The 25,898-nt window shown below is 33.4% G+C and overlaps 1 protein-coding gene across 1 annotated transcript in view; it reads right to left on the reverse strand.

Annotated features, from left to right (window-relative positions):
* Positions 1-210: 210 nt before the first annotated feature.
* LOC149786330 (uncharacterized) overlaps positions 211-25,898 on the reverse strand; it is a 122,549-nt gene continuing 96,861 nt past the window's right edge. The window contains exons 8-11 of the mRNA XM_089975925.1: positions 15,762-15,868; positions 12,686-12,827; positions 7,963-9,264; positions 211-5,375 (exon numbers count right to left, since the gene is read on the reverse strand). Coding sequence (XP_089832051.1) covers positions 5,171-5,375; positions 7,963-9,264; positions 12,686-12,827; positions 15,762-15,868 — 1,756 coding nt within the window. The 3' untranslated portion in view covers positions 211-5,170. The remainder of the gene's footprint in view (positions 5,376-7,962; positions 9,265-12,685; positions 12,828-15,761; positions 15,869-25,898) is intronic.

Consider the following 25,898-nt stretch of genomic DNA (forward strand, 5'->3'; position numbering starts at 1 on the left):
GAGAGAGAGAGAGAGAGAGAGAGAGAGAGCTTGCCTGCCTGCTTCCCCATTTCTGGAATATTTTATCTTCTTATGCACTTGGCTTCCATCAATAGGATGGTAATATATAAATAAAATAATTTTGAAAGTACATGTATGTTTATCTTTCCTTCTAAATCAAGGAATAGTAAGTCATGTCATACCAAGAACAAATAAGCAACAAGCACTATATATGAATATTTACATTTAAATTTATTACAACCACATATTTGAAAAGTGTACTTGATATATATATATATATATAATATTCTAACAAATAAATGAAATACAATAACATGGTAAACAAAGTATATGTACTGAACATAGAATAAATGCACTACTGATTTTGGCCTTAAATACACATGAAACGTCAACATCAGTCATGATAATTTCCTAAATATATGTATATTTATAAAAAATCTTTTATCTCATATACTATCAAATAATCTGAAATTATTTGATTATGCATCACCGTATCATGTGACAACTGGAAAGGGAAGAAATAGTTTCACAGAAATATTTATATCTCAGATGGAAGGGATAAAAACCTTTTGGTTGGTTCATTGAGTACACAATAAAGTTTTGTTTCGAATATATTTCCAATTGTTTTACCTAAATTAACATGCGCTAAATTTTTATTTGGTTTGGTTCGGTTTGATTTGGTTTGGTGTTTTATGGCACGGCAAAGCATTCAAGCTATTTGGTGCAAAGGCCTTCATGAGACAGTTGTCTCCCATCAAGAACTAGTTATCTCCCATTTTGAGCCAGTTATCTCCCATCAAAAGCCAGTTATCTCCTGATCAGATGTTGCCCCAGGAAAAGCCAGCTTATATCATTTGGATTAACTCTAATGCATCCCATATGTAATTCTAAAATACAAAACACTGCTGTTTTTGTATAATTTTAATATTTAACACCTTGAAATAAAAAGTGTCCTACAACTATGCATGCTGATTCATAATGAAACACATGTATATTTGTGACTTCATATATAAAGATGTTTTATATATAGTGACAATAAAATTTTCTTCTTAAGAAAATCATCACTATTAAACAACTGACATACTAAAAAGCAAGATCAGAAATTTACTGGACCATGCTTTCTATTGGCAACATGTATAGGACTAAGGGGAAGATAACTGACTTTGATCCCCAATTTAATTAATGTTCCCAGCCCAGGCAATACACTACATGGGCTTGTATTGATGTTTAAGTGAAGCTTATTAACCTTGAAAACACTGCAACTAAATCTTGCAAAAAAGAAATCAAGTACTGTGTGTTGGAAAGAGATAATACATGGAGACAATTGTTGATGATGATGGTTATGATGGCAATGATGATGATGATGATGATGATGAGGATGATGATGATATAAAAAAGGGTTCATGTTAAATTTTTAAAAAATTAAAAGGATTGTAAAATGAATGACATATAAATTAAGTTCCAAGAATACTGAAAGAACAAATGATTCCATTTTATGACACTGGAAAAACTGGGCACAGATTTTGCCAAGTTTGTCATAATAAAAGCATATCTGACCTATACTAAAAGAAAAAAGAGAATTTGGTGTATAATTACTGTATATATTCATTTATAAGTTGACTCCAACAACAAACTGCACAGACTGAGATCTGCCATAGAATAATGTTCCAGCAGATCTGGGTTTTTGCCGTGTTTTAGGAGTAATCAGTAAAACAAACAAGATACAACCTGATCAGCAGGTACATTATGCTATTGCAGATCAGGATCTTTGTTATTTGCAGTTTGACTTGACTTACAAGTTAGTATATACAGCAAATTATTACCCAGATCCACAGTCTGCAACCAGTAATGCACATTTTTAAAAACAAAACCTCTGCAGAAAGAAAATATAATGGTGAAAGAAATTGTTTTTTTTTACAGGATCCTCAAGTTATTGTTCTATTAATTTTTTAATACTTAATTGTTATAATGATTTAGTAACATTAGACTATTTTGTGTAACCTAGGTCAATTTTAATGATGTCCTTTTATGTACTACTTGGAAAAAAGACCTCTATATGAATTGTTATTTTGGGAGTGAATGGAACTCATTCATTATCCTTGTTTATCACTAGATGGCATGAGTGTGCTATTGTATTACTAGACTGATTCTTTGTTTCAAGAGATTCTGAACATGATCGAAACTTTGAAGCATGGAACCACAAGACATATAGTTCACAAATGCCATCTGTATGAGTAATGTATGGATATTCCCACTGTAAAACATTGTAAAACATTTAATTTTCTGCATATGACCTCAATGTGCAACACATATTACATGAAATTTGAGACAGATCATGAATCTATTATGCACCTAAAAAAAGTAATCCAAATGAAATAAAAATATATACACTGCAAAGCTGTACAAATCTTGTTTTAAATTAAGATATTCCAAAATTAAGGCAATTTGTCTCACCTGCAAGAGCAAGTCAGACATAGAGGTCACTTTAATGATGCTGTTATCATCATCATCAGCAGCAACATTAGACCAGGTCCAATTTTGTGTTAGTCTTATAACCATGTATTTAACTTAATCTTTATATATGTATTACAGCCTTCTGTGCTTAATTTGGAAGCAAAATTATTGCTAATGTGTGATGTGCATTTACATCTTGAGAGAACAAATCCCTGAAATGAGGAAATATATTGTTATTGTATTTTATTTTACAATGTGCTCAGAGAGCTACATTTAGTCTTTTTGTGTCAAAACTCAATAATTTTGTAATTATTTTATTTAAGGGGTGTTTCTTGCTGGCTGAAATGCAAATCTGGCACATTTTATCCACATACGATAAGAGCACACCGTAAATGGTATACAATACACCTGTCTCATGACATTTTTGCTTGCAATGACCTTGACCTCTGAGTTGCCAAGAAGTTGACTATTGAATGACAAGGCATATACCTGGGTAGTATTTCATACAATTATCTGCAGGTTTAGAAAGTGACAACCTGGATAAGGAAACAGAACACTTGCACTATCCCTCATTCAGACCCTAATCTTGAGAGCAAAACACATGACTGAATACACAAACACTGTCAAGTCTAGATATTTACCATGCTTAAGTTTTCATTAATATATATTAATTGGTTCAAATGCTATACATGTGCAGGGATAATGGTCAGCAATTGACATTTTTTTTTTGCTTTCATTTTAACTTATGGCAGGGGAAATGGCTGTGGTATGTGACATGCTGTTTGGCCATGTCATAGAATTACATTTTCTCTTTTTGTGACCATGACCTTGAGGTTGGAGGCATGGCTATAGAATGTGACACACCTTTTAGTCATGATATAAACTTGGCATGGTTTCATTACTAATGTATGATGCAGTTCAAAAGTTGTACTCCAGACAAGGATGCAAGTCACAGAATTACATTCTCCCTTACTGTGGCCTTGACCTTAAGGTATACGGCATTATTATGCTATGCAACACACTGTCTAATCATGATATATACACCTGAGTAAAAGTACTGCTAATCTTTAACTGTTAGGAAAGTCATGGGTCAGACAAACAAATGTTAACCAATAGATTGACAGACAATGCCACAACACTTGTCTTAAAATGGGCATATAATAAAATGTAGTCAAGAATCTTTCTCCTAATAAATGTATGTTGTAAAGAGTTTGCTCACCAAACACAAAATGATACTCAAGCCCACTAAAAAGATAAACTGAAATATTTCAAGACAAAAACAAAGCAAACAAAAACTATATAGCACCATTTTCTTACATGTGTGAAATAACAGGTGATAAAAACCTAAAACATGTAACAAACAAAACTAAAGGGCATTGAGCTTGACAAAACTTGTAACATTTATAGTCTTTCTGTATGACAAAAATGTCTTTGTTGCATCAAATAAAACAATCCAGTTAATTCTTTCATTCCATTTTATTATATATTATTACATTTTATTACATTTTCTATAGAAGATGCGTGCAATAATTTGTGCTTATTTTGGCAGAAATAAAAGCAAATAATAGTTTTGATTATTGTTATGATCAGTACACAAAAGTGGCCACAGCTAGGACCTATTAAATAAATATGGGGAAAACCTGTTGGCTTTTTGTACAATACTGAACTAGACCTATGGCAGATATTCTTCATAACAATGTTGCCATGGAAATGAATACAGTTTCTGTCTGTTTCATCAAATGGATTTACTGCAAAAAGTACAAGCAAACTTTGTTGTAGATAAACATTGAATCTCCAGGGAAACGGACATGGCCAGATTTCTGATGCATATATAATTAATGAACTGTATGTATTGGTCAGTTCAATGAAGTCAGTGCAATGGTGTCCAAATATGTTTTATTGCAATGAAAAAGATGATTTTGACCTGTATTTCCATAAATTTTGTAATTTAAAACTCACCACGAGTCTAAAATTATAACATGTAGCCTGAATAAAGTTAGAATCTAATAATCTGCATAATTTTCTTGGTTGCATCTAAAAGTGTCCTTAATTTCAATAACGTAGATGCCGTGTCAGTGTCCTATGTGATTTTGTTTTCAGAGATTGAATTTCGGTTTTTTGTCAGAAAGTTTAACAAATACAGGATCATCATTGATTACAAAATGGCCAGATGGGACATTCTTTTTAAACATCAATTGTAAGGCATTTTGCCCTTTGAGCATCTCAAATTTCTTGAGCATACATTAAAAGTCCAGACAATCAACTGACTTCATTAAGAATCTTAGAAGACTCTATCAACCAATTAACATACATATTGTCTCCTTGAAATAAATTGTGGTTACTGACTGAGAACATTAGAGAATGTGGTGATAATTTTATAGGTATTTGATGAGAGAAATGTGGAAGTTATAAAGACTACTGCAGCTGACAATGGAGACCTACTGGGCTCCTGTCTGACCATTTGACCATCCCAAAAGACTGGAATTAAGGTGCAATATGAGCTACTAGTATCAACAGATATATTATACTTTTTACATGCAGTCACTGCATGGGACATTCAATCAAAATATAGATGACAGCTTATAGCACAGTAATAACAGTTAATCATGTTGTCTTAAAATAAACCAAATTAACCCTGATATTGTAATAGGTCATGAAAGGTAAAATGTAAATTTATATTTGATATTCACAGACATCTAACATTTTAAAGCATAAATCAAGGAATTGTCACTTTATGAGCCTGTGATAGGGAATCAGAGATAATTCCTCGTGGTTGTCGTTGGTGATATGCATACATATCATTGGTTGACATTGACCAGTCTTTGTACTCTCCATATTGGGAGGTAGGAAACTGTTGTATCCATGGTGACTTTACAACTGGCACAGGGATTCCACCAACAACTGGCTGCTTTTCACATGTTCTGAAATAAAGTATTTAAAAAAATGAGCACACTTGGAAAGACAGAAAGGCAAAAAATTATATAATTAATATGAATCCTTACATTTAATAAAAACAGCAAGGAGTAGGTCTGTGTGTGTAAAACATGTATGCCATCAATGAAGACCACATGTTTAAGTCCTAGCAATTAAAATGTAGACAGATTTTAGTTAATAATAAATTACATGTATCGTCTTAGCTATACAGGGGGTGGGCAATACTATGGACATCATTGACAATGCAGTTACCAAATTAATGCTAATTAAATCGGAAATAATTAAAACATTTATTACATATTTGATTATTTATTTTTGTTGGCAAAGAACAATTCATTGGTACATACATATACATGAATAAGAAACTCAGCAAGTTAAATGGAAAGAATGTATCTATACTCATTACCTGGTCTCACTGTAACCATTATAGTAATTCCATTGAAAATGTATACTAAGAAGAAGAATTTCATGAATGTTTCTGGTAATTTCCATTTGAATCCAAATACTTAATTTGTTGCTAATAGACTCACTCTGTTATGAGACATTCATATTTGCAGGATATGTCCAAAGGATCTGAATTTTGACAAATAATAAAATGCATAAGCCATATATTGGAAGTGTCTAAAAAGAACCTTTCATTTTAGGCTTGAAATATACTGAAATTCTTATACAATGTCAAGAGTATTGACCTCATAATGTACTGCCTGAATCAAGTTTGGGGAGTAAACCATTCCATTTCACAGGTAAAGGACATAAAATCATTTCGATCATTCTCTAAAATGACTGAGGAAAAAGAAAATTAAATAAGCTCAGTATTAATAGAAACTTTTGTTCATAATTAAAACTTTGCACTACTACAGAGCAAAAACAGGCAGTTATAACACTGCACTACTGCAGAGCAAAAACAGGCAGTTATAACATTGCACTACTGCAGAACAAAAACAGGCAGTTATAACATTGCACTACTGCAGAGCAAAAACAGACAGTAGTATGTTTGATTACAATAGTAAATCCCTCTACCCTTACAACTTATATGGCTTGGTTTTTCATTCAGTATGTGAAATGACGGAGTAAACACCTGTTTGGTATTGTTTATCCTGGATTGATGAATAATTGCACACAAGATGCATTGGAGACAAAGAAGACTTGATGGCTTTATTGTTAATGATTTAAGGATAATTTACATCAATAATTGTCAGCTTTTAAGGAGTTAATATCTTTCAAAGATAAGAAAGAAACAAAGATGATTAGTTATATTATTCTTTAAGAATATATAACATTTGCCAAATTATTAAATCTGTCATTTATTTTTCACTAAAGTTTGATAGTACTTCAAGAAATTGATGAAATTATTGTAAAATTTAGGGAACCATGCTATGAATTGTGCCATATCTGAATTTGCGTCATAATGAAGAGTGTTATTGCAAGGTTTGGCTATGGCTGCATACAAATCTAACTGGGTCAGCTATTTATGCATTCAAATATGCATATTACGTTTCATTTGTTTAGCTAAGTGCTTTTGCATAATCATGTTAAAAAGGTTTTCATTAAAAAGTCCAAAATGTTTTAAAAAAGTAAAACAAAAGTTAAAACTTGAAAATCTAAGCAGATCTTATGAATATAAACAGTCAAGTCAAATTTCATTTGTCAACATGGAAAGGTTTATAATAAGAAATTGGTGGGTGTGTTTGTAAAAATCCTAAACAAGTAAACCTTTTTATGTAAAAGTATCATTTATTTTTTGCCAATTTAGGCTTAAACTGTAGAATTGAAATTGCCAATGTAAATCAATGCAGGAGATAGGAAAGCTAAGTATTATGAAAGGATTAAGTGATATGTGAACCTATTCTACCATTCGTAAGGATGTTCCCTTTTACTTTTATATCTCTTGAAACATTTAGATTACAGTATACATCATATAATATTATTATTATTTATCTGTGTCAGGCAACAAAATCTCTCTAGTAGAACATTTGCTGCTCAACTCCTAACTTATTAAACATGAGTTAAAGAAAATGGTCACCAATCCAAATTCATAGATTTTATGTAGGCTCTGTTGTTCTATCCATCTAAAAGACCACCTTTTGGCAAGTTTTAATCCATCTAAAAGACCACATTTTGGCAAGTTTTAATCCACTGTGAGATTGCTTAAAAAATAGGGGCCCTGAGTGGCCGAGTGGTCTAAAGTGATCTCCATTACGGATCACTGCCATCTCACCTCTGTCTGCATGGGTTCAAGTCTCAGATTCAGCCAATGTGGGTATGTGAGAAAGCTTGCCAGTAGCTTTTCATGGGTTGGTGGTTCTTTCTGAGGTTTTCCCGAGTTCTTCCTCCACCATTAATACAGGCCGCCATGTATAGCCTATCCTGTGTTGAAAAATGGCATTAAACCCTACAACAACAACAATTTAATAAATATAATTTAATACTGAAAAAAGAATCACATTGAAATTTAACATGGAAACTGAAATCTTCCACAAGCCCCTTGACCAGATTGTGAGATGTTTATTGGATGCAGGAATTATAAAAACTTATTCACAATTCATCTGTAACTTAGTAACATAAGTCACTTACCTATTGTGCAAATGTTTCTCTGAGATAGGTGTATGAATAACAGATGTAGCTGTAACTCCAGAAACAGGGCTATTTATCTGTCCATTAGAATCTGGCTTATCACTGACCATTCCAACACGTCCATTCATCTGGTCACTGGTCAAGTCCACAGTGGACACAGAGCGCTTATGTTTGGGACTACTACCACTGTGGTCTGAATGGGGAGTAGAAATGGGACTGGGGTTATTCATTGCCTGTCTGGATTTTGCACACTGAGCCCAGAGGGTTGAGCTGTTATGTATCACATTTCCTCGCATTTGATTTTGGTACGTGTTTGTATTTGGACTATTGAGTGACTCTGCACTAGTACTCCGATTGTTGGTGTGAACTGACCTTGGAGTAGCTGTGTTTTTTATTACAGAGTTTGAAGGAACAGAAATAGAATTCATTCCATCATTTTGCATCACATTTGTAGGAGATCGAATAACTTTTGTTTCCCTAGAGTGGAAGTTTTGTCCATGGCAAAGATCAGACCTTAAAATGGAAGATGAGGATGGGACACAAGGTGGTGGAGGGATTCCAGATTCCATTCCATTGGCTATTGTGGCACCATTATACATTGATGTTGACCTTAAGTCAACAGGTTCCAGGGTTCCATTAATTCTCTGAGCCAACCTGTCTGCCCCATATTCATAGCCATATTTTCGATAGTCATTTTCATATCGTGACAGCTCCTCAGAATAGTGAACTTTTTTGGCAAGATCCAAGCTGTAGGTATCAAAACCATATTTGGCAACATCGTAGCCATACTTTGCCCCCGGAGCCACAAGATCAGCATAACTGTTACTGGGATATGGTACTGGGTGCTGGTATTGTCTATGGGGGTCAATATAATATCCATTAGAATATCCATGTTTTTCCATATCTAGTCTGTAGGATTCTGGGGTTGGATACATGGATCCTGGAAATGATGTATACCCATGAGATCTATTGTACAGAAGATCCGGTTCAATGCCAAAATTTTGGCTTGGGTAATGATAAAGAAATTCTGGCTTCAGTTCTCCATTCTCATAACCATTTAGGGCCTGGTAGGGCCCATAACCATTTAGTCCATTAAGGGGTTCCCTGCAACCAGATTTCTTTCGTTTGGCGCTGAAATCTTTCATTTGATTTTTCTGTTTTTTGCCACGTGTACCTTTCAGTTTTGTTGAACTTTCATCTGCAGGAAAGTCAAATCCCGAACAGATATCCAGATCCAATAGAGGGTATGGAAGTTTAAATTCACTGCCTCGTTTGTGGAATAAATCCTGACCTTCATCATCCCTGGAAATGACAATGATCATAATACAAATAATGCAATTTATTTTATTACATACCCATTTAATCTTACATGACTGCATTTGATATGGATGGTCAATAAATGTTTGTACTGTACACCAAGATTTTAATTATTTTGGAGTTTTCACTGACACCCACCTGTCTATTAATTCTTAGTTGTATAAAGTCCAATTTGCTTTGAATTCCATTCAGCTGTATGGCAAAGATTATTTGTAAAGCTTAAAAGAGATGATATATAAAGAATATATAACCAGTCTCATTTTGATCCAAGTTTGAGGGGAACTTATTTGCCATGGCATATGAGGATGTCTTAACCTAATGACCTTGACACATTCCTATATCATATTAAATTATTTATCTTTATTTGGAACAAACCAGGCATGAATTTGTTTGTCTACATATTTTTGCATCACATTTTTGGTTAATAAGTGAATGCTCAAGACCTATAATTTTGATCAATATTTGACAATTTTAAAGAATTATAAGAAGTACCTTCAATAAGTATTTAATCTTTGTAATGAATCCAGTGATCTTTATAAGTTGAATAAAATTGTATGTTAGTTGAAAATGTTATGATTGATATCATTAAGTAATTAACAATGTAATGAATCAATCGCTCTATTGTGCACTAGCAAACAGCCATTTGCATCTAAAGAAATAAATAAATTAAAAAATAAATAAATAAATAGTATATTTATCAAAAGGAACAGCTAACATTAAACAATTTAATTTCTTTAATATAAAAGCAATACAACTCTCCATTGTTATAACTCCCTTCATAACGTGATTCCTTGCATAAGGTGGTCACACCATGAACTCTCTTTAAATGTTTGAAAAAATTACTTTGTTCCAATATCCATTAGAGATTTACAAAACTAGTTTGTCAAACTTACTGCTACAAACTGCAATTATTTACTACTGTTGTACTTTACAAGTATGTGATATGATGTATTCCTGATTACCTGATGGTTACTCCAAACTTGCCATTAAAGGTAGCAAATCGGCATATCACCTAACAGAACAGCATATCCATAACATACAAATCAAACTTGTATGTCTGGGCTTCATGTAATCTAAAGCTGTCCATGTGTTAGTAAACAACTTCATAGTAGATAAGTGTATATAATCCTTTACAAAGCCTAGTGATTGCATCGTTCCAATGTAGCTGCACACATTAATCAGTCACTAGACAGAGCAATGGTCATTTTGGGGATGCTCATTAGCATAATGCACTCTAGCCATCATCCTTTACTCTTGACTGAAATTTAGATATGTTATGGCTATAAAGCAATCCTAAAGTTGTTATTTGAGAAACAATGTCATAGTCCAAGTTTCCAAACAGTTTGTATATCATTCTTACAGAATATGAGCATCTATATGACACTGAAAAATTTTCTGCCTTGTGTGTCATAATCAACTAATCAGATGTCATTTTCAGAATGGTTATTCATTAGGATATTATGCTTAGATTGGATGAAAACTGGAGTCGTTTATAGTTAGATCTTGATTTCTTTTCAGTTGCAAGGATACTTAAGTACTTAAATCTGTAATACTATTATTTTTTATGGGCATTGGTGAAAGTACTGGAATAAAATGTTTCGGGGTTAGTCAAACTTGGCTGCTCTAATGACAGTTATAAGGTCTCTCTTTGCCTGCTGATAAGATAGGTTGGTGTCCAAAAATAGAGTCCATCAGTTATCTAGGGAGACTGACTCCATTGCAAAAATTGTATACGTAGACTAAGATTATACAGGATATATGGTACAAATTCAACTCCCGCAGTATACTTACAGAAACACTGTTCTATTTCAAATTCAACAACTGTAAATTTCCAAGTACTTATGATCAAACATATATCTCTCAACATTGACTCATCCTTGATGCAAGCTTCTATGTGGAGAAAACCATATGAACTGCATAATGTTTTGATTTACATGTGTTTGATTTATGCATTTCCAATTCTGCACCTAAATAATCTGTTTAGTGCTGATTGTTTCTAAGTCAAGTCTGCAAAAAAGACTGAAAATGCATGAATAGCACAAAATGTCTCTTTTCTCAAACACCCAACAGTCAAATCCACACTCTCTACCCATCCCCCACCCCACAGTAAAATCCCCACACCCCACTCAACAGTCAAATCAACTCTCTACCCAAACTCCACCCTACAGTCAAATCCACACCATCCACCCACACCCAACCCAACAATTAAAAATCCACACTCTCTACTCTCTTTCATGGAAACAGTTATCATTTCTCAAAGTTAATTTCCCACTGAAAATCTTTCTGGGGCCAATAAAAGGTAACAATGTTGCTTGTTATCCACAAATATAACCAGAATTTTTCATGTACATCTTAACTGTACATGCACATGTGGCACTTCTATGATGTTTTTGTTCTTTACTAAACTCACTGTACTAGTACTTCAACTCCCATGCTGAACATCTGAAAACATCATCTTAAAAATTCAATAATTGAACATTTCTAAAACTCTTGATGAAACCAATATTTCTGTGTCAAGAAAACCATATCATCTGTGGCATTTTTTTTTATCTACATGTGTTTGAAACATATTTCCAATTTTTTACCTAAAGGATCAGGTGCCACTTTCAGAACTAATTGTTCCTAAGTTGTCTTTAAATATCAACCAGTAATGGTCCCTTCCCCAACCCATCAAATTTGGTCAAGTTATGTGATGAAGAACTAATAATAAGCAGCAGAAACCATTTTTTTTCAGTCACAGTGATATTCACCTCTGACCTTATAACAAGGGCAGTTTGGTCAAGGTCATTGATGTGAAGCTAATGTTACTGTACAGCAATCATTCCATTTTTATTCTTTCAGTCACAGTGAATACCTTTCACATAGTGACCTCAAAATGAATGTTTTATTTCTTTACCAAAAGTATTAGCCATTCACAAAGTATGGTCCATGTAAGTGATACAGAGCTTATGATATTGTGTGGAAACCATTTTTTCTTTAGTCAGTGTCCTTGACTCTTGACCTTTGGTCCCCAACATTAATGTAGTTTTTCCTTACCCCAAGTGAAATACATTCCCAAAGTTTGGTAACTGTAGATGGTGGAGAACTAGTTATTGTGTAGATAAAAGAAATTGATTACAAATGGATGAAAGAATGAACAAAGAGCCAGATGGATAGACAAGTATCATATCTTATGGTGGACATATAAAAGACAAGGAAAATAAACATAAACGTAACATATACAGATAAAATATAAAGGGAAATATGTAAATTAATGACAATAATTTAAAATAAATACTGTATAAATTAAAAACATAATATTTAAGCAAAAATACTCACTCTAATATTGGATTAAAAAAGATATGTATATAGATAGGTAACAGACAAATTGAACAGGCGAAAAAGAGCAAATATACAAGTATCTTACGTGAGCTGCCGATGTGTACAGATGACAAAGTCGGGTTTGCTATTCTTGTAGATGACTTTACAACTGGACTGCAGCCAGATCCACTGGAAATCCTTTGTTAACCAGCGGTATGCTATCAAACCAGAACTTCCAGTTTTTATCACTAAATTACAGAAGAAATAAAAGTCATACACATGTCTTAACTGTTTCTCCATTTTAATATTATGTCAAGACAGAGATCAACTGAATGTAATGTCAGTTATTCTTCTTGCACTTTTTGTTGATTTTTTTGTTGTATATGAATTATATAGAAATATTGATTACCAAGTCTGGTCCAATTGCAAAAAAGACAGAACCTGTTCATCTGACCCCAATATCTTTAAAGCTTGTTACTGGAAACACTGAATTTGGTTTACATCTGATAAAATGACTTGTAGATTCATCACATAAATTTCTGTTCATAGTCATCTCATACAACAGTAAAAAATTGATTATTCAGATATTACTGGAAAGCATGGGTTTTGTCCTAATCATTGGGTAATATCCAGATAATGGGGGAATTTATTATTTGCATATTTGGGGGATGCTTTTCTGGTCTGTATTAGTGATGTCATTATATATTGCCATCATGATACACCATTCGATTTGGCATGTGTTATCTATGTCATAAGTCTGTTTTGTTGTCAAAAAAGAAATAATTTAAAAACAGTAAAGTTACATACAATATTGTTGTTGGGTGAACTTCTAATGTATAGTTTTCTGAATTTTTTTAAATTATGAATAAATAGTTTGATTTAAAAAAAGGTGTAATATAGAAGAATGACACTAAAACTAAAGCATCAGCTATTTCCAGAACCAAAATTAACACATTTTCCAGTAAGATTTAATAATGGTCTGCATCAATGTTTTCTTATTTATTACAACTTTTTATAGAGGTATAAAAAATGAATGTTTAAAAATAATTTTGATAAATATCTGGCAACTAGAATAACTTTTAAGGAAAAATGTCTAAGAATTTCAGGACCCCTAATATATATTTCTCAATACTGTAAATACCACTGATATGACATCAAATAACAAATGAGTGATGATTTACCATGGTATACAGTGGGATGGGGGACATGCTTTGAGTGATGATTTACCATGGTATACAGTGGGATGGAGGACATGCTTTAAGTGATGATTTACCATGGTATACAGTGGGACGGAGGACATGCTTTGATTGATGATTTACAATGGTATACAATGGGATGGAGGACATGCTTTGAGTGATGATTTACCATGGTATACAGTGGGATGGAGGACATGCTTTAAGTGATGATTTACCATGGTATACAGTGAGATGGAGGACATGCTTTGATTGATGATTTACAATGGTATACAATGGGATGGAGGACATGCTTTGATTGATGATTTACAATGGTATACAGTGGGATGGAGGACATGCTTTGAGTGATGATTTACCATGGTATACAGTGGGATGGAGGACATGCTTTGATTGATGATTTACAATGGTATACAGTGGGATGGAGGACATGCTTTGAGTGATGATTTACCATGGTATACAGTGGGATGGAGGACATGCTTTGAGTGATGATTTACCATGGTGTACAGTGGGATATAGGACATGCTTTGAGTGATGATTTACCATGGTATACAGTGGGATGGAGGACATGCTTTGATTGATGATTTACCATGGTATACAGTGGGATGGAGGACATGCTTTGATTGATGATTTACCATGGTGTACAGTGGGATATAGGACATGCTTTGAGTGATGATTTACCATGGTGTACAGTGGGATGGGGGACATGCTTTGAGTAATGATTTACAATGGTATACAGTGGGATGGGGGACTAGCCTTGAAAATGAGCTTGGTGTACATGTTATTTTACTTTAAATTTGTATGGGCTTTCCCACAAAAACCCAAAACATCGCAGTAATTGATGTTGTGTTGTATCTTCTAATGATGTCACAACTAATGCCATGTCAGACAAAGACCTAAATCTATATAATTTCAGTACAATAAGATTATTTATAGAATAAAATCCATAATTGTCACTGTCTTAAACATATAGACTTCATATCTGTTTTCATTCTGATGAAATTCATAAAAGTCATAAAATAATTTTAACCGCTTGCTCACCAAAGTTTGCAAAAGATGGTGCATATTTACCTTGCATGTTGTTCCATAAAATCCCAATATTGCTGCATTTTCATTAACATCTAAATCTTACGTGATAAGCACCTGTTTCTGGCCTTTTGTGAATTCTGCCATATTAAATTAAAACTAGGTAATTTCATGAGCTGATTAAGTGAAATTGTGTTGTACCAGTATGTAATTCATAAATAAATTATAATATTCTCATTGATCAGGTAAGACTAAGCATCACACACTATAATATGAAATTCTAGTGTTGGCTGAAATCCTGTACATGGGAAACACTTAGAAGCCTCAGATGCCATCCTTCTGAGGCCTAAACTCTTAGGGGCAAATGTTAGATTTTTAGGTTGGTTGGTTGGTTGGTTGGTTGGTTGGTTTATGTTTAATAACACATCAAAACATAAAAGGTTATAATATGTCAAGGCAATTGGAGTAAAATGCCTTGCACAAGGACATACCAAGGTTATAACTTGCCAAGGCAATTGGAGTAAAATGTCTTGTGCAAGCACATACCAAGGTTATAACTTGCCAAGGCAATTGGAGTAAAATGTCTTGTGCAAGCACATACCAAGGTTATAACTTGCCAAGGCAATTGGAGTAAATTTCTTGTGCAAGGACATACCAAGGTTATAACTTGCCAAGGCAATTGGAGTAAAATGTCTTGCACATGGAAACACCAAGGTTTTAACTTGCCAAGGCAATTGGAGTAAAATGTCTTGCACAAGGACATACCTAGTAGGAAAAGCTGGCAATTTGTTTTATTGGTGTTTGAACCCTTCCTGTTACATGACCTGGTGAGTATGCTAATGACCATTCAGTCAGTGCAGCTCTCAAATGCTGGAACTTAACAAAAGTGTGTACAGCCACTTTGAAGATATCATAATTTTTCCAGTCCTGCATGTCAAACAAAATAAAAAATAGCTGGCAACTTACATTCCTGATGTCCTAAGGAGAAGTAGTTCAAGTCATCTGGGTGAACCAGATCATAACCTGACTTTATAAGCAGATCTCTGTCCGAATATCCAAACATCATCTTCCCTCTGAAACAAAGTAAAAGGCAAAATCAGAATTATTTGTATATTTACAACCTGCTCTATGAGTCATCTATGTTAAAAGAATGAATCCAGACATCTAACACATCCACTGTTTTGGAATGTCTTAAGCCAGTACTGTCATCATTCATTATAATGACAATTTGGATATAACAGTATAACATGCACCCCCATTACAAAATATAACATTAGCAAATTTCTTCTTTCCAATTTTCATTAGCTTACTGATTTACAAAACTTTTAAATTTCATATCACAGAAACTTTCTGTTGCAAACTACCTTTTCCTCTAAACAGCCATTATTGTATTTTACTGCTAATTTACCAGTGTTAGCAATTGTAACCCTAACTCAAGGCCAATTTACTAGTGTTAGCCATTGTAACACTGACTAACTCAAGGCCAATTTACTAGTGTTAGCCATTGTAACCCTGACTAACTCAAGGCCAATTTACTAGTGTTAGCCATTGTAACACTGACTAACTCAAGGTCAATTTACCAGTGTTAGCCATTGTAACCCAGACTAACTCAAGGCCAATTTACCAGTGTTAGCCATTGAAACCCTGACTAACTCAAGGCCAATTTACCAGTGTTAGCCATTGTAACCCAGACTAACTCAAGGCCAATTTACCAGTCTTAGTCACTGTAACCCTGACTAACTCAAGGCCAATTTACCAGTGTTAGCCATTGAAACCCTGACTAACTCAAAGCCAATTTACCAGTGTTAGCCATTGTAACCCAGACTAACTCAAGGTCAATTTACCAGTGTTAGCCATTGCAACCCTGACTAACTCAAGACCAATTTACCAGTGTCAGCCATTGTAACCCTGACTAACTCAAGGCCAATTTACCAATGTTAATATTTGTAACCCTGACTAAATCAAAGCCAATTTACCAGTGTTAGTAATTGTAACCCTGACTAACTCAAGGCCAACTCAAAATTACATTTGGCACAAAAATCAAAGCTACTAAGTTAGTAGGTCACCTGACAGAGGTGTGCACCCATAGCATGAAAATCGAACCAAGATTTCTGTGTACATATATTAGTTAATCCTCTGTAAGTCAATAAGGAACTAAAGATTAGACAAGCATGTCTTAAACCTACCTTATTCTCAATAAAGACTAACTACTGAAGCTATCCACTTTAGCCTGTATATATTACTGTCACCAGACAAATTGATGTTCATTTTGGGACTGTTCTTTAGTATAATGAATCCCCTTAAAAAAAAAAAGTCCATCAGCATTTAGGCGCCAGCTGACTTCACTACACAAATTTTACCTGTAGACTGCCAATACGTATGCACCTACATGTAGAATGCCAGAACATGTGGCTGATACACTGCAAATGTTACCAGTAGTGTGGACCTGGCAGTGTGCTATTAATAGTAACACGGGTTGTTTCCACCTCATTATGCCATTAAGAGCAAAAAACACCTAGTGATGATGAATGCAGCTCAGTATAGGAAATCATCCATAAAAACCATGCCCCAGTGCCATATCAGTAAAAACCATGCCCCAGTGCCACATAAATAGAATTTTAATCAATTTAATGACTGGGTGATTCTAATGTCATCATAACTTCATGAGATGAAATCATTATTCTGGCATTACAGAAGAAACACATTTAAAGTAAACAATCAAACAGATGGAAAAAGTAAATTTTTCCCAGTGAATATCAGAACCCAAAAGATCTTTTACTGACCTCAGTCAGGACTAGAATGAACATCTGGGCATTTATGAAAACAACCTGTACCCAAGTATGAAATTATATTTACCAGTACATGTAGACATTCCAAACTCATAATGAGTCTAGATTTAATAAATGACACAAAATTTCACTAATTTTAATCTTTATCTCATTTAGATGAGAAAATCTGACCCGTTTGAATGCACACTTACTTCATAATATTTTTGTCAGCATATTAAAATAATGTAATGATCATCTTGTTTTGCATACTTGTTCAAAAACCCCTTTCACATACATATACACAATCAATGGTCTTTCATTCCTTCTCGTGATATGGTGGTTTGATACATAATGTGGCAGGCATCTGTGGACCCCAAATAACAGATGCATAATGTGGCAGGCATTTGTGGACCCCAAATAGCAGATACATAATGTGGCAGGCATTAGTGGACCCCAAATACAGTAGAACCTGTCTTGAAAGACCACCCCTTCTGCCAAAAAGTAATGGTCTCTCAAGACAGGTGGTCTCTCATAATAGGTCATAACACCATATAATCAATAAATCTGCATTATTCTGGTCTCTCAAAATACGTGGTTTCTCATAGCAGTGGTCTCTCAAGACAGCTTCTACTGTAGCAGATACATAATATAGCAGGCATTTGTGGACCCCAAATAGCAGATTATAGTTTGGGACATCTGTATTTGGTAGACAGTAATTTGATACATTCTTATTAGCAGTGAATCATTTCTTATGATAAAGACATGGTAATTTTGACACACAATGATTCATTTCTTATGATAAAGATATGGTAAGTTTGACACACAATGATTCATTTCCTAAGATAATGATATGGTAAGTTTGATACATTCTTATTAAGCAATGAATCATCATTTTTATGATAAAGATATGGTAATTCTGACACACAATGAATCATTTCTTTTGATAAAGACATGGTAAGTTTGACACACAATGATTCATTTCCTATAATAAAGATATGGTAAGTCTGACACACAATGAATCATTTCTTTTGATAAAGACATGGTAAGTTTGACACACAATGATTCATTTCCTATGATAAAGATATGGTAAGTTTGACACATTCTTCATAATCAATGATCCATTTCCTATGACAAAGACATGATAGTTTTGATACATTCTTCTTAATCAATGATCCATTTCCTATAACAAAGACATGATAATTTTGATACATTTTTCATAATCAATGATCCATTTCCAATGACAAAGGCATGGTAATTTTGATACATTCTTCTTAATCAATGATCAATTTCCTAAGACAAAGACATGATAGTTTTGATACATTCTTCTTAATCAATGATTCATTTCCTATAACAAAGACATGATAATTTTGATACATTTTTCATAATCAATGATCTATTTGCTATAACAAAGACATGATAGTTTTGATACATTCTTCTTAATCAATGATCCATTGCCTATGACAAAGACATGATAGTTTTGATACATTCTTCTTAATCAATGATCCATTTCTTATGAAAAGACATTGTAATTTTGACACATTAAGCAATGAATCATTTCCTATCATAAGGCAAAATTAAAATCAAATTAAGGGACACTCTAGAAATGTGCTCATATGACAAGGAGGCCACCATCAGTATGGTACAATTAAACAAAACAAGAGGAAGGTTCCAAGTCAAAACTTGGGTCATAATTTGGTCAAATTTTATTGCAAAATGTTAAAAATCAGAACTGACTTAGGTCTTCATGATATAAAACATGATTTAGTTTGAAACTCTGAAAGACCTTCACAAGTTACTGAAAGAAAGCAACATATGTGATGTGATTTGTGAACTGATGGATGAAGAGGGTTTACATTATATACCATTTGTACTCCCTTATAAGTCAAGTCCAACTGCAAATTGCACAGATCCAGGTCTGCCGTTGCATAATGCACCAACATATATGGGTCTGTGCATTTTCTTTGGAGTAATTAGGAGAATGAACATGCATAAACCCTGATCTGCAGGCACATTTACGTGATGGCATATCAGGCGCATTGATGTTTGCAGTTTGATGAGACTTATAAGTGAGTAAAAATGGTACTTTCTCCATGAATATGTCAGAGGCATAAAAATTAAAAAATAAAATCCTGTTAGTTGAAAGCTTTAACAAAAGATTCCAAATTAATCTCAAAACAGGAAGACAGACTGGTGCACTGTGCTAATTAGTGCCAACATAATATTAGTTTACATAAAAGTGAAGGACTGATATTAAGGCATCTGATGGATACTGCCATGATTTGGGTCTGTAAATTTAAAAGTCAGAAATGATTTACTACTAAGTTAGGTCTGTAAATTTAAAGTCAGAAAGGATTTACTACTAAGTTAGGTCTGTAAATTTAAAGTCAGAAAGGATTTACTACTAAGTAAATAGGTCTGTAAATTTAAGTTCATAAAGAATTTGCAATTGAACATACTGAGTCAGTTAAAATATATTTCAGAAGAATCTACAAATCTGAAGAAGAATAAATTTTCAGAGGAAAAATATAAAAAATATACAGATAAACCCATTGAATTTAACAGGCAGATTTTTAATTTAGTGGTACATAAATGTACAGAATACATAAATGTACAGAATACATAAATGTACAGAATTAAGTACAAGTTATTATATTTTCTCATCTTTCAGTTTTTAAGGAGCAAATATTGTAAATCTGTAGATTAAATCAATTGACAAAATAATGCTGTGATGTTGTCAAAGTGGGTGGGGTGGATAGACGAAATAATGCTGTGATGTTGTCAAAGTGGGGTGGGGTGGATAGATGAAATAATCTTGTGATGTTGTCAAAGTGGGTTGGGGTGGATAGAGTATTGCAGGTTATGACAGATATCCAAGAAATAGCTTGGTGAGTTATTTTCATATTGCTGTTGAACATAAAAATTTGGAGATCATCAGTTAAAATTCAACCTATACATTATAGTTGAGATGAACAAAATTAAATGAGATAGGTCACAAGACAGAATATTTAAATAAGATAGGTCAAAAGACTGTGAGAATATTTAAATGAGACAGGTCAAAAGACAGTGAGAATATTTAAAAGGAAACAAAATATACGGGTCATTTTAAATGGAGTGGATATGTATCATTAGATTACAAATTTGTTTCAATACTGCCACTCGATATTTATATCACTCCCATGGACATTTGACAGTTTACATATTTTTTCCGACAATTATGGTTTCATGTCTATTGTTCTTGTGAAATTGGTTGGATAGCCCTTTACAAGTATGTCAAAGACCTGGACCCAGCTTGTGGAAAGATGAAACCAGTTAGGCTATCGATAAACCTCAGTCTCACAGTTGTACCACAAAAATATTTACTACAAGACCAGGTATGTGCATTTGATCAAGCCATGCTTTGTCGAGCCTAATTTGATTACTGATCACTTACAATATTTGCCAGCGACACAGTGACACAGAGAGTATGGATTTCGGGTTTTGGATTTCACACTAATTTAAACTCTACACAACTATCCACAATAGGGTTGGGTTAGAGTGCAGGCTCATGACCCTTAAAAATTACAGGTTATATCCATATATGGTAATTTTATTTCTGCAGGTATGATTCCAAATGCTCCCAATACCCTCCCACCACTGATTAATCACAAATTATTGAGAAATGTGTACATTGTATGAAAAATGTCTTCAATAGGCAGGTAGCCACCAAAAGCAATGAAATTTAGTGACCTGACATCCCATAATTTCAAAATTTCTATATTTATGGTAAGTGCTTTCACTCTAATATTTAGAAAACTGATTTAAATATCCTATAATTTGTCAATATAAATATGTACACAAAATATTAATTATAAACAGTAGAAAACAGACTGTTTTGTTTTATATCTTATTGGAAAAGGCTTCCGATCTAGCCCATTATGAAAACCAACATGAGACTTTATATGCTTAATCAAATGACACCAAATCATTGAAAGCTAATAAAATATCTTAGGATATATGTACATAAATTTAAATCAACTGACTTTAAAACCTCATGAAATATGGCAAGAGTGTAGAACGGTTTTTTGCTGTAATGTCAACTTGCGTACCCTTGTTTCACTATATTGTTTAAACAACAAATGACAATTATTTTCATTACCTTTTTAATACTATCTTATCTTCATTTTTTCCTTACAAACATGTTCTGAATTTCTTTGTAAATTTAGTAAAGTTTAAAATTTAATGGGGGGAGGGGGGCAGGAAGGCAGGAAGGCCAGAAAAATCTAAAGTCTTTGAATGGTTACTAGTGTCTGGCAGTATCAGGGATTACACCATGGATCTCATGTACATAAAAGGCAAGTGCTTTTAAATCTCACCTATTGCAATTTATGTGAGTTAAATGTTTATTTTAGTTCAATTGCATATCATATTGTAACAAGTTATTTGATATACATGTGATGGCCCCCACTTAGGGCAATTTGATTTCAAACGAGGAGGAAACCTGAGATCCAGAAGATAACCACTGAAACTCCACCTTGTCCCCCACAACTACCATCATACCTTTGTGTATATATTTCTCCCCTTGATGACACACATACCCTTGCACATGTCAATATTAGCCCTTGAACTTGGAACCATAGAGGTGCAAAGTGAGTTTATCACTGTTGCACTATCCAGTAGCAAAGGAAAATATATTATATATTTTAAATATGTCCATGGCCAAAATAATGTTAACTTTCACGTTAAACATTCATCAAAGACTAAGACAAATTTCTTTTCCTTTCTATATAGCTTTAAATCCTATCAATTTCAACAACTTCTTGTGTTGCCCAATTTAAATCTTTATACAGCAGATATATATAAGGGCTTAATTGGTTTCAAATTGTGCAGTGTACAATATATTGTTAATTGTAAGCACTACATGTATTAATTTCTTATTCTGGAGTTCTTAGATCTGTTAAGTGTGAACAAAAACTATCTGACCTAATTGCAGAAATATTTGTAAAAGTTGATATAATTTTAGAAGTCTTCAAATGCAAATGAAATAAAATTCTTACAGTTTTCAGGAATTTTCTGATTGTTTTCATTTTTGTTCATTTTTAAGGCCATTAAAGACAACAAACATAAAAAATGTCCAAACTTTTATAAGACATATCAAAGCTCTTATTGTCAGCACAATAAAAAACGTCTATCTAAGAAAGTAAAGGAAACATGAATGAACCAGTATTACAACCTGTTCCTAATAATGACAAAGCCAGTGGTATAAGCAAAATCGTTTTAAGCATCAATGTTCTAGGGAACTTTTTAACTGCATTTTACTTTGATACATCTTGCCAAGGAAGCATTTAATTCTGATTGGAATTATATAGCCAGGATTGTGTTGAATGTTGTTAAACTCTAGATATACATAGGGTTAATAATAACATAATTGCAAGGGAGTGAAGTATGACCTCTGTTTACTTCAGTGGTTATTGGAGGGCAGGAATACAATGTATCTACTTGGTGTGACAAAAAGGGGAGTGATGCTTGAAATTGATGACTTAATTTCAGTATACTAACATTCCTGGTTTGGCAACCTTGTGGTCATCTAAACTGGTTTTAGATTATTTGATAGCAGTCGTATTAATGACCTCAATGACTTTTAACATGCACAGTTTTGACAGCTTGTTTGTGATGAAATATTTCACCTAAAACAAGTATTGAAATCAAAGTGATGTAAAGGCTTAGGAACATAGCAATATGGGTGTATCAATTACATTGATGACCCATAACAAAAGTGTATCAGACTACCTGTAACAACAGTGTATCAGACTACTCATAACAACAGTGTATCAGACTACCCATAACAACAGTGTATCAGACTACCCATAACAACAGTGTATCAGACTACCTGTAACAACAGTGTATCAGACTACCCATAACAACAATGTATCAGACTACCTGTAACAACAGTTTATAATGATAGCAAGTCAAAGATTCCTAGTGATATTTTTACTTTCCATTAGAAACCAAATTTTCAGGTTATCAAGATACTAGAATAATGAAAATATCAGTCTGATGGATAAGCAGAGTGTTTCCAATTTATTATATTATGTATTTAATCCCATATGATGAATTTGATATCATACAGTAGTACCCACATTCCAGAGCCTGTGACATCATCAACATTTATGACAGAAACAGGTGGTAACAGAGAAAAAAAAAAATGAGAAGATGCAGCCAAATAATGTAGATGTTCTACTCAAATTAAAAAATATAGCTGAAAATGTTGAGACTAGATTCTGGAGTTTGTGTGGATTTTAGACTTCCTCTCGTTAGATGTAAAGTAGCCTGGTTCAGCTGACATGGACAGATGAACCTTTAGGGTTACAATCTGAGGTTTGGAGAAAAAGGGGATCTGAAATTGTAATTTTAGAAAAAGGTAATATTTCACCAATATGATCATATAAGGGCAAATTGCTACTAGAAACACTCACTTATAAGTGGAGTCCAAGAGCAAAATGCACACACCCAGATCTGCCCTTACATAACATGCAAGCCGACTGGATCTGTACACTTGGATCAGAGTAATCAGTAGAACAAACAAAATGGACCCTGATCTGCAGGCACATTATGCTATAGCAGATCAGGATCTTTTGTTCTTTGCAGTTTGACTTGACTTATTAGTGAGTATATATGGTAATCCAAAGTGTATTTTATACATCTAATCATCTGTATCTCTGTCTCTGAATGAAACATTGTCATTACAGCATGGGTGATTTGAGTGGGATAGGTAAGGATTTGCCACCTGGCCCCTTATATGCTAGTCTCAGGACATGCAGAGTGTTGCTGATGGTGTTGATGGTGAATGTTACCTCCAAATCAGGTATGAGATAAATGACCCATTTTCCCCACGCATTGTTAAAGACAAAAGATTCATGTGAGAACACAGTATAAAATGTTTAATTTAGAGCAAGATAAGAGGAAAAATAATGGAATGTGCAAAATGTCTCCATTTCATCTATGTATTTTTACCACTTTCTATAAGTACATCTTCTGTCTGCCTGTATACATACATACATACATACATACATACATACATACATACATACATACATACATACATACATCAAATCATCCATTAAAATTCAATACAATTAATCTACATTGGGTTTTGGAAGGAAAGACATTTTAATCAAATTTATGATTGCATGCTACATTTGTGAATTATTTATTATTTTGCTGTTGATAGATTCTTTCTTTACTTGATATGGTGCGTGATAATTTGGCAAGATGGCTGATAATGTACCTGCATGTCTACCTACATACCCAATTACTGCCAATAATACTATTTTTGTGTATTGTTAAATATTTGCAACTTTGCTTGGTAATGTAGGACATTGGCAATATATAGTTTAGCAAATTTAGTATGTAAATGCAGTAATTGGAAGCATGCAATTTTGCAATTTTTAATCATGTACACTACCTTGCCTAATAATTTTTGACACGTGAAAGAAGTTATGCAAACTCAATTTCTTGATAAATTTATTTACAAATAATATCATGTTTTTAAATTTATAAATGTATTTATATAAAACTATCATAGTCGAAAAAAGTTCCAAAGTACCTTTGCAGACCCATGTGAACCTTTGTAGACCCCTGTAAATACTGTAAGGGAGACTAGGTATTTTAATTGTCTTTTGTCCGAGGTAAAGTTATTCATTCGACATATTGTTTTGAAATTAATTCCAACAAAAAATTTAAATGTCTAGACAAAGTTCTAGAAGATAAAATCAATTAAAACCCATACAGATCAAATTGTCATCCCAATTATTACTGAAAGAATTCAGATGCCAGAAGGGTGATATATGGCTGATAACAATCACATTTCATTCAGGTATTTTATACCACATGGAGTACAGATAAGTACCGTCTTGAGAATGCACTATATATAAATATATATCTTTATTTTATGTATCATAAAAGAACCGCAGTAATGTAGCTCAGTTGGTAGTGTGTTGGACTCGCAATCCAGAAGTTGTGAGTTAGATACCCACAGTAGCCGGCCCAGGTTGGCTGCCTCTGTGTATCCATGGGAAAAATAGCTCCTATTTTCCTGGCATGATATGGCCAGTGAGAAGGTGCCATTAAAAGAAAAATAAAACAACCCAAAATGAATAACTGCAAACATTTTGCATCATAAATCGAGACAGTTCCATGAGTATAACATGTTTTGCAGAGTTAGAGAAGAAACCAGTTTACAGAGCTTGTACAAATATAATGAATATTTCAATTAAAAGTCTCATTGTTTTTCTAATTAACAGTAGCATTATGTCTTCTAATTAACATTATTATTATGTCTTCTAATTAACAGTATTAT

The sequence above is a fragment of the Sinohyriopsis cumingii genome, chromosome 12 (assembly GCF_028554795.1).
Source record: "Sinohyriopsis cumingii isolate HCF-2022 chromosome 12, ASM2855479v2, whole genome shotgun sequence".
Lineage (NCBI taxonomy): Eukaryota > Metazoa > Mollusca > Bivalvia > Unionida > Unionidae > Sinohyriopsis > Sinohyriopsis cumingii.